The 11,520-nt window shown below is 35.8% G+C and overlaps 1 protein-coding gene across 6 annotated transcripts in view; it reads left to right on the top strand.

Annotated features, from left to right (window-relative positions):
• The window catches only part of LOC107685309 (neuronal growth regulator 1-like), a 112,270-nt gene that overhangs the window by 63,371 nt on the left and 37,379 nt on the right, over positions 1 to 11,520 (top strand). For all 6 annotated transcript variants that reach the window (XM_016481859.1, XM_016481857.1, XM_016481858.1 and 3 more), the window contains exon 6: positions 2,182 to 2,330. In XM_016481859.1, the coding sequence (XP_016337345.1) occupies positions 2,182 to 2,330 (149 nt within the window). The remainder of the gene's footprint in view (positions 1 to 2,181; positions 2,331 to 11,520) is intronic.

Below are 11,520 nucleotides of genomic sequence, written 5' to 3'. Positions count from 1 at the left end.
AAGGTGTAAATGTTTTAACTTTGCATGGCTACATCTCTTGTGTGAGACGTGAGTGCAGCAGTCATATTTGCCCGTGTAAAAAATGCGCTGAGTATGCGTTCTGTGTGAATGGCCTGGTTTCGGTTTTAACCCATTCAAGATCTTCTCCGCATTGAGCTTCTATATTTCTCTAATATTTTGAATGAATAACGCAGCAGGGGCACGTCTCGTGAGCTAGACTAACAAAACATTAAAATGCAACAACTTCACTTACATCATTATCACCGCATCTCGTGCTCCACTGATGACACTCCCTGACGCACTCCTAAAATTTGATTGTACTATTTTTGCATTCAAATGCAAATGTTTATTTTAAATTCGCCTAATATTCATTTTTTTTATTCACAATCTCCTCATCACAGGCAGGCACAGCACTCAATTCAGCATGTGTTCATGTTTGTGTGTGCTGTCTGCGTCACTCAGAGCAGGTGCCTATATCGTGCGCTATATCGAACATTTTTTATATCGTTATCGAAGAGGGTGTACCGTCGATAAATATCGATACCGTTTTATTGCCCAGGCCTATGTACATTTTTGTAAATGTAAAGATAGTTGGGTCTCCAAATTTAGATACCTGTGCAATGGAAAGCACTTGTGAAGAATATTGTTCTGTTTTCCAGTTTATATAATTGCTTGCTAATAACTGAGGCTGAACAGATTGTTATACTGTATAAGCAAGGTGATTCTAAAAAAAAAATCTAATATTTTTGTGTATAATGGCCTATAACCCTCAGATACAGTTGTAGCAGTGGTCTTTTGTTTTAAGAAAAGTTTTTGTTCTTATTTAAGTAAGTGTCAGCAGGAGACAAGCTACTTGAGAATTAGGGGACAAAAGGTCAGCACATCGCTTTACCTGTGAGAGTAACATGGATGACCCAAAGTCAGGACTCTCAAGAGCAGCTGCAGCCGAACTTTGGACCTTAACAAAGCTAAAAGCCATGTGCAAATTTTTCTGCTTCTGATTTTCTCTTTGGCTATTCCCTCAGGACCAGGGACAATTGTAAAATGTTTTACATTTTCCTTCATAACTCACAGACTACCATCTACCTGCCATCTTTTGGTGTAAGACACATTAATAAGTGTCCAAAACATTATTATTCTTAGATGAAGAAAGAAATCAGTGCGTTATCATCCTCCATAACAGTGTGACACCTCAGAGGAACAATATTACTGTTTAAATATATTAATTCATATCATTAAATAGTTTTCACATTTATTTGGTGCTAATTCCTTTACCTTTTAAGAATTATTCATGTTTAACCCTTTTGACTTTATTGTCTTTATTGAGAGAGAATAGTCATTTCGGAATAATCAACTTATAAGTTCTTGCTACCTAATTAAAACCCTGTAGGCAGATAACATTGAAACTCTAATCATCAATTCTATCATAAAGTAGCCGTGTACCTTTCAAAAAAATTGCTGTTATCCAGAATAATAATAATTCAGTCAAATAGTAAAATAGATTTGACCACAGCAGACATGCACACTAAAAAAGAAAAAGTAATATAAAACAAAAATACAGTAAAGCAAAGTAGAAAATATACAACTAAACAAATGAAACAAATGATGGATTTTTTTTTTTTCACCAAGGTTGCATTTATCAAAAATATAATAGTAACAGTAAAATTGTGAAATATTATTACCAGAACTGTTTTCTATTTTAATGTATTTTAAAATGTAATTTATTTATTCTGTAATGGCAAAGCTGACTTTTCATTGCTCAGGTATTCATGATCCTTCAAAAATCATACTAATATGCTTATTTCGTGCTCAAGAAACATTTATTATTATTTTTATCAATACTGAAAATTTGTGGATTTTTTTTTCAAATCTTTTATAAATCTTTTGTAGCAATGTAAATATTTTTACTGTCACTTTTGAAAAATAAGTAAGTATTAAAAGCCATACTTACCCCCAGAAAAGTAGTGTATGCTTTACACCTTTTAATCATCTTTTTTGCAGTTTACTACAATGGTGTGACCAAATTATTTTTTTCAAGTACTGTATTCCATGTAGCCTCTCTGCATGTATAAATGAGAAGTTTGACTACAAATAGTTTTTGATGGATGGATTTATAGCATGCCACACTGCAGCAGGTGTCACTGCTTGACGTGTCATGTCAACTCATGGTCCTATTTTCAGGATTAACATGGGCCAAGGAATAGACATCAAGAACCTCAGCTCCAGATCAGTTCTCACAGTGAAGAACATGACACAGGATCGCTATGGCAACTACACCTGTGTGGCCGTCAACAGGTTGGGAACAGCCAATGCCAGTGTTCCTCTGATTCGTAAGTAACAATCATTACTCTCCCCTTGCTAACGCTGTTGTGCTGGTAGTTGCTTTTTCTTATACAGTGTTACAGTGCTCATACCGGTAATCTTCATTCTGCGTTCACACACAGCATCATACCAGTAATTTACTGATAATGTCACAACCTCCCTTACTGGTAAATTTCCGGAACGAATTTACCGGTATTTTTGAAAAGCTCCTGTTCACACATGATCTCTTAACGGTAGTTTACCTGTAATTTACCAGTAAAGACTTTATGTGTGAAATGGCATATCGTTTTGGAGCCTGAAGTTTTCTGTGAAGCATTTTCAAAGAGCACTTAAAATGAGATGCAATTCCTTTGAGCAGTCTGTTTGAAATGCGTAGTATTTTTCTGATTCATTGGTCGCGGAGTCAATGATAAAAGTAAGTGGGCTAACAAGATAAACAAATAAAAATAAAACAACAACAACAAAAAATAGTGATAGTCTTAAAAGTGGCAGATGGAAAAGTTGAGTCCCCTGCTTTTAAATGAAGCGTATCAAAGGCCCAGCTGAGATGAAACATTCCAGTATCTTTCACGTTCTACTGAAGACTGACAGACTGTGATGCGAGAAACCCAGAATAGACCAGAAAGCTGCATCTTCTCCTCCCACCAGAGTTACTTCGTACCTCTTATTTTCCTCATCGCTAATGAAAAGGAAACCTACCCTACTGTGCTCCTAATGATAAATGGCAAGCAATTGCTAAACAGCACACACATCTTCACATCTGTAGAGATTGCAAATGCAAGAGCTGGTCATCGTTGCCTGGGACTAAATGGCTGTTATAATATTGGTCAATAAGTATTGATGAAGCAAAGGTGGATTCAAGGACACATTAATATTTAATGGAGGACCTCAACCTCAGAGACAAGGTGTGGAGTACTAATCAAAGCGCAGTGTTTGATTTTCTCCTCAGCATGAAGAAACCTATCAAATTGCTCTATTTTTAGCCCGGCGTATGATTTCCGCCCTCATATTTTATACCTTGTATTGATTGAAAGTGTTTCTTAGATTATTCCCACACATTTGTTTTGTTGTCTCCTCATTCCAGACATACAGTATCCCCAGCTGAACACTGTAGTCCCAGAATTAACTACTTTCCCCCATGGAACCAACTGGACCATTTATTGTACTGTACGTCTGCTAACATCAAGGTGATTGAGTGCTTTTAGCGTCTACAAAGGGTATTTAGCATAGTGAAATGCTCTTTAATGGCATGAGCTTCCATTAAAGGTCTTCTGCGACAAGGTGAAAGTAAAGGAGGTAAAGGCCATTATTCCATTCCGCTAGAAGGTTTACTGTAGGTAGTTTTGGACAAAAGGGGGAGTTTACCCGAAACCAAAAATTTGGCCATCATTTATTCACCTACATGTCGTTACAAACCTGTATGCATTTCTTTATTCTATGGAACACAAGAAGATATTTTGAAAAAGGAGAACGTGTCCAACTCAAGTGTTGGATCCATTGTTGTTTTGGACCCCACCTGTATGTACAAAAACATCTAAAACATGCTTTAAAATATCTTCTTTTGTGGTCTCCTGATGAATCATGATTGTAACGATATGAAGATGAGTAAATATTGACAGATACTTCCATTTTTGGTAAACTATGGCCAAAATCAACTCTCAAAACAGGCATTTTCAGTGTCATTATCTACACTCACCCAGTATTAGCACTAAAAGAGAGCTGGTCTACGAGTCTAAACTCCATTAGGCCCTCATTGGCCTGAATATATCATTCCTCATTGTTTTATGTTTCACATAAAGTGCATGTTTGAATGAAATCTTAACAGCAAATTTTAGAATGTTAACTGACATTATGCTTAAGAGGTTACATTTTCATTAAGAAAAAGTGCACTTTCATGAAACGTTGGCATTGGTATGCACTCTGCTAATGACGTTACAGTCAGATACACTCAGAGATCGAACCACATGTTTAAAAGTGCATTATTTAAGCCTTACCAACTGCTGAATGACCCCAATATAGCTAATGGCCTTGTTTGCAATAGTCAGAGACAGATTCTCTTCTGTAGATATAAAAAATGCATGTCAAAGCAACACACTCAGTCAGTCTTTGTTTTCCCCAACGTCTCAATGGGAATTCATTAGTGTGAAAGATATTAACTCTCAAGGATGAGTTTAGCACTACTAGTAATTGACTATAATGAAAATAATCTCACAGAATGCTGATTTTTAGTGCATACATCTTGGGCAAATCATTGCGTAAATTGATAAACCACCACAAATTTCTTAGCATCATACAATGCCGTCACAATATTGTAGTTATACTATATTTCATTTGATATTTTTTCTTCAGTGAGCACACATTCCCAAACGTGACAAACTTGCGGTTTTGTGAGGTAACAAATGTCTGGCAGTTAGTGTGTCTCTTTTGTTTAATTTCTAAAACCTTCTTGACCATTGTCTGTGAACACCAGTTCACTGAACAGGCTCTTTTTGAAGACGAAAATCTGCAGGCATTGGGCAAAGGTGTTGAATTTAACAAATGGATGTTTTTTTTTTAAGTCTTTTTAATGTTGTATTGAGAAAAATGGGTGATATTGCACATGTGGTACGAATTAGAGTGACTTGACATTTACGTGGCTCTTTCTCAATTACTTACTGTCATAACATTTGATTGGACTTTTGGCCCTTTTTGCACCTGGCATTAAAGTGTATTTTCGGTGATCGAATCACAAAAAAATTCATTTTTTTTTTTCATTCTGTTTTACACTGTGGTTTTAGGATCTGGTCACCCAATTTAATGAACAATATCCCATGAATTGTTCCACTGCACTACATTTAAAATCTCAAATTTCTCTCCTAAAATCCTCACTCTCGTCTCTCTCCCAGTCTGTTTTCGTGTGGGCGCTTTAAAACTTTATTTCTTCACTTCTAATCCCTATTAGCATCCTTTAATGTGGGAATATTTCAAAAGCAGCCAAACGCAATAGACCAAATGGCTTTTTTTTCATCTGCGAGCATTTTGAATTATCCGTGTTTTACAAATTCGGTGAACGATGAAAAATTTTTGGTCAGCTCAATCTCTGATGTAACCGCCAAGTGTAAAGGGGGCCAGTATGTCCTTTACTTTTCATTTATGAGGGTTGAATTTGTTGTTAGCTTTGCTTTGTTTTCAGATCATTGATCTGAAAAGTGTACATGTGAGGATTTTCATGTTATGCATATTGCTAAATGCAGCATATTTTTATAGAAAGTGAAATGTAAATGTATTAACACTGCGTAGCTTTCTCTTTTTATGTCTTGAATAACATAAACAAGTTTGTATGTGTGAGGCAAACCTGCTGTTTTCCGTACCTGGTGTGTTTTCCTGTCTGAGCTTTTCTGTAACTCTTTCTTCTACATTTTGCTGTCCCAACTGTAAGGCGCAACGCTGAGGAGCAAAGATTTTGCTGTCCTTAATTGGCAGATTTCGTCTGCTCTGTAATCCAAGCTATCTTTCCCCCCTCATTTTTGCTCATAGCACAGTGTAGGCTTTGCCGAATAATCTCCTCCAACCTGTCATTGGAGTATGACTAAAACAGACTGGAAACACTCATAGCCCAAGGAAGCTTTCAGCCTCCCTTGATAAAGCCTCCACATCTTCTGCAGGCACCAGCTAATGGAAGCCTTGTTCATTTGCCATGCCTATCAATCACAACCTCAGTGTCATCTTTTCATATCTCGCCATTTCTTCTTGTCCTGGTTTTCCTTCACCGCTCTTACTGAGTTGTGCCAGATGTTGTTGTTGTGGTTACCATACTGTGACCCTGTCTGATTCATGGGGTAGAGGCATAAAAGAAGGGATGAAATGGAAGGTTAACTAGAACAGAAGATACAATGTCAATTTATTCTCATGAATATCGTTTTTCTCCAAGCTGGGAAACTCATGCATTCATCTTGCCATTCAGCCAGCCCTCCTGATCCTATTCTTATTTCCCCATCAATCATATATCAGGTTGCCTTCCCCCCGAGCACCTCTACTTGCACTGTAAAGGACTGCCAAATACAGACTGTGCACAATTTATGCTGATACATTTAAGTGCTGTGTTAAGTGCCCATGGATTATGAATCCTATTGGCTGGTATATGCACTATGATTTTCCAGTTCTTCCAAACACAATTCAAACTTCTAGATAAAATAAAGTAGTCTTGCATAGCCAATCTTTTGACTATATTGTTAAGTCTGGTCTACATTGCAACTATTCTGGAGAACTGCCTATATAGATGTATGGCTGGCATTTAAAGTTTCTTTCAGGGTTCATCATTGTTCTTGTCTTCGTAATAGCTAAAAAATACAAAATAAAAAAGCTCAAATTGGATGTAAATAATGTGATCGGTCAGGCCAAATAAGCAATGATTATTTCACATACATAACTAGAAAGTAAGCAGAATATACAGTTATACTCATGGATATCAAGTTTACTTGCTTCTGAGTGCCTCAAACAAAACTCTGTAATATCTTTCAAATTTGATGCCAGTGACTTTGCAAACTTTGGCAAATCCGGTGATTTGATTTTACTGAAAAGCGCTTATTGTACCAGCCATGTAAACTCGACTTTGTGCCCCAAGTCCCAAAAAGCTGCATAAAACCTGCCAATCAGATTAAAGCTTGCCAGACTGAGAAAGTGCTTTCCAATTTTTTTTGCTTATGCATCAGACAGTTGGTGAACAAAGAGGTCTGTGGACGTGCCGTCTGAGGCTGAGATTGCAAATGCTATTACATTAGCTCATTTTGTTGCTGTTCTTTTAATGTGCATACTATATGAGAGATTGATGTTATACTGCATTTTCTTGTTGAGGTTGCATTTTGTTGTCTTCATTTGCAGTGATTTTGAAGCTCTGATCAAATTCAGTCCAGCGCTGAAAAGGGCAGCCAAACAGATGGACTGACATTTATCTTTCTCATTGACTTTTATCTTGTATTACAACAGTCATCATTTTGACGTCTTAAAGGGTGCCGCCTCACCGTTTGTACGCTCAATGTGCGGCGAGCAGGTCCTTGAAAAATAAGGTGGTTGTGGTACAGAGAGTCTGTTTTGGCTATAAAACACCTCCTGTCCTATCATTAACGGAGACGGCGGTTAAAACCGCCTGGAGAAATAGGCAATCCTTGCGATGTGTCTAACCATGCATGGAAGATAGAAGGTTTAGCCGTTCAAGGATGCAGCAAAAGTTTTTCTTCATCAGTACTGTGCATTGTGCTTCTGAAGATTAGAGAAAATTAGCCCCTTGAAATAATTCATTTTGACCTTCAAGTTTTAAAATCCATCGTTAAGGGGTTGGCGTCAAATAAATGAATTCAAGCACAGCTCATAGTCTCGTTTTTAATTCTTATTCTCGCAGTCTCAGAGTGGTCTAACAATGCACAGCAGATAGCACTCCACTCGTATCTCTGCCATTTACATTTCTGTGAATTGTATAGAAGCTGGATATTCCTTTCTTTGTAAAGAGAAAAGGGAAAAAATGAGATGTTATAGAATGAAATGCAATTCCTCCCACCATGATAATGTTTTTTTTCCCTTGCAAGCGAGAACAGAGGTCATCCAGTGTACACATCAATCTGCTTTTATGTGGATGCAATGCATTGCTCTATACAGTGCCTGAATATTACACGTCATGCAATACTGTAATATAAGGACTAAGAGCTCCACATGGAAAGAAATTTCACAAATCACATTGCGGTGTTCATCTGATATTAACCGAGGGAGAAGAAATCTTAGAGCTGCATGAAGACCATCAAAAACTAAGACTATGATGAGTAACTTGATCTTTGTTTTAGAAGAACCCTAGTTTTAGCAGAATTTTGATTCTCAACTAAAATTGCAATGTAGGACAAATTTGCTAAGATTGAGAAACATAAATATTAATAATTAAAAACTCTGAAAGGAAGCCAAGGATTTGTACCCATATGCTAAAGTATCATAAAGATTTATTAATTTTAAGGAAGCAATGAATTTCTTGATGTTATTTATTTATTTATTTTTGCCAGAACATATTGGCCTTTCTCCAGTTATAGGTTGTATCGTTTTATTAAAACTAGTAGATTTTTGCAGAGCTTTTCTTAGCCTTGTATGAAGGTCACAATTAAACCATCTTGAAACATCTTTTTGACACCTTTTATGTGTAGAGTTTATGTGTAGAGTCAATTTACTCCAGACTCAGACACAGAATTTAAATCTTAAACCATGAAAAATTAAATGTTCAGCATAAATAGAACTATGATCTATAATCTAACCAAAATGTGAAGTAATCATAAACCATTTAAATATAGTGTTAGATTGATTTATATGAATTTTCACAAAATTAAAGTTAGTATACTTGTTTACTGTACCAAGGAGGCACCAGTATCAGTGAAGTGCATGCTTGAGGTATGCTTAAATTATGCATAAAATAACTGTAATCGTGTGTATGTAGGAAACATAAAATGCTAGCTATGAAATTAACCTTAGCAAGACAACCATTTTATAGCAAAACTATCCATCCATCCATCCTTTCATCCATTTTCTTGTCTAAATAGCAAAAATATTTAAAATGCAATTCCAATACAGAATAAATTCTGATTTGAAATGTGGAGGAAATAACATTTATGGATGGGGGAAAATAAAATTACGGAATTTTCCTGTCATATATGTATATACACTGTTGGACATTGTTAATGAACAAAGTAGACAAACTAGTGAAAGTTTGTTCCACAGGGCCAAAAGTACCCATAGTTGAACAAACAAACCAAGGATATATGTATTTATGTACATCTATGAATAAATATAAGGATTTTATTATTATTATTATTATTATTATTTTTATTATTTTTAAATCTTTACAAAATCTTTCAATGAAACTTTTGCTTTTGCCTCCTTTGCTAAATTTGCTTTTACACCCTTTCTATGATTTACAGTGAAATGCCAGTTTATTCCCAAAGCATGCAGTGCTGTCAGTGGTGATGATTGCTCCAGGTTGCATGCCGGTGCGCTTAAGATGAACGGCAGCTGGAAGCGGTAACACACATCGCCTGTGTTTTGGCTTCACGCACTGTCTCAAGCCTGCCCCTGAACCTGCAAACAGTAATGATGTGAACTGTCTCTAGGCACTGTGATTTCAACTCCAGGGCTCTCAATTTAGCAAAGGACTTACCAGAGAGAAGCCTCTGTTGAGCTCATTACACCCCTTAATCACAAAGTCACTGTAATGTTGATTTGAACAATAAGAGAGAAAACACAGATCCTGACATATTTTTTCTTATTCAGTTCATCTCTACTGTCACAACAGATTTTGGAAGGGAAGTATCATTCTTTTGACAAATGTCCAGATGGTTTGATTGTGGCCTGAGTTCTTTTTTCCTCTTTTAAAAAAAAAAAACAAATGACCAACATCTGTCACTCAACCACTTATACTACCAGCCTGTAGTCTCCTGGGCATGCTGTCACCCAGCTTCATGCAAACCTGAACTTTATTTTTCCCAAACTCGGTCTGAATAATTTTTGGTCGCAAATTTTTGATCAGTTTTACTGGTAGTCCACCGTATGAAGAATTTTGGGTATAATTTATCACAGTTTACTTGCAACGCGTGCAGGTATTTGTACTGATGCAGAATGAGAGGGACAAGTACAGCCTAGCGCATTTCACACAAGCTAGATTCACTTTCGCCTGAAAGTCGTGTATGCCTAAAATTGAAAATAAATGATGTTTATAGTGAATGCCCCTATAAATGGTCTTATGATGCCCCTATAAATGGTCTAATGATGCGTGTGCTAAGTGAGTGAACATCAAAGATCACAAAACAGAATTGCGCTCGCTCTCTCTCTCTCTCTCTCCTCTAATAACTCCATTCTGCTGTCTGTTGTTCTGTTGTCAGTGTTTCTTTGTCTGAATATGGCACTTATCACATGTTGTGAGGTATCGGAGTTTGGTATCGGGCATTTTAACGAGTACGAGTACGAGTACAGAAGCTCAGTATCGGGCCTACTTCATAGTAATATGTTGTTCATGTGATTTTATTGATAACGGTTCATTATATTTGATGAAGCTGAGCCAAAGTACATCAAACTACAAAAAAAAGGTTGTTTTCAGTATTTGAATGTAAAAATATTATTAAAATATTGTAAAAAAATAAAATAAAAAAATATTGAACAAAGTGGAATTTTTTTTTTTTTTTAAATAGCACAAAGATATTTTTAAATAAAACATTTTACAAAAGGATGTTTGCTTGTTTTTAAATTGTAAATAATAGATAGATTGTTCAAAATTAAGATAGAGTAAGACACTTTCTGGTGGCATAAAGGGATACTTCTTCCAAAAATGAAACTTTTGTCATCATTTATTCATTGTTCCAAAACTTTTATGCAATAATTTTTTCTGTATAACACAAAAAAATAGATTTTGAAGAACATTGTCCAAATAACATTGGACCCCAATGACTTTTATATGCACAAAAAATAATAGAGCGAAAGAGAAATATCTTCTTTTTGTTCCAAATAATGAAAATGCTGTCTTTTACTCACCCTCATGTCATTCCAAACATGTATAGCGTTTTCTTTGCGACATAAAAGGAGATACATTTTGAGGAATGTGATTTTTATTTTCTTTATCCATACATTGTCAATTGGTCGGTGGTAGCCAAAACCAACATTCGGTAACGTTGGTTATGTAGTGAATCAGCTCAAAGGGGAAATATGAATAATTAATTAGAACTAGTTATAATTAATTATAAATATTTAGATCCGCTGTAAGTATTTACTTGACCTCTCAGTGTCAACTGTCTGTCAATTCTAAGAACGTTAATTTCCTGGTTAAGGAAAATAACTTTCTTACTGTACAATACTACTCAGAGCATGTAGCAAAAATCTGCATGATTAGGGACTCCAGTTATGAGCAAACAATGAACAACCTCAAGTGTGATACAAGTAAGACTTTATTAACTACATAAACACTTAAACTAGTCTAACATACACATACACATACACACGCATACAGTTGGCATAGAAAAAAGGGTTAAAGCTTAAGAAGTAAAGAGAAGAGAAATAAAAACATGAAGCTATGGTACCATTTGATATTCAGCAGATCTACAGCCTGAAGGAAACATCAGTTTCTCAGTTCAAACACACCTTTGTAAAAGGTGCAAATGATTCTTAATGTATCAATTAATAAGACTAAGTTTGATACTTGCA

Source organism: Sinocyclocheilus anshuiensis, unplaced genomic scaffold (assembly GCF_001515605.1).
Source record: "Sinocyclocheilus anshuiensis isolate Anshui unplaced genomic scaffold, SAMN03320099.WGS_v1.1 scaffold385, whole genome shotgun sequence".
NCBI lineage: Eukaryota > Metazoa > Chordata > Actinopteri > Cypriniformes > Cyprinidae > Sinocyclocheilus > Sinocyclocheilus anshuiensis.
This window is presented reverse-complemented; position numbering and strand designations above follow the sequence as displayed.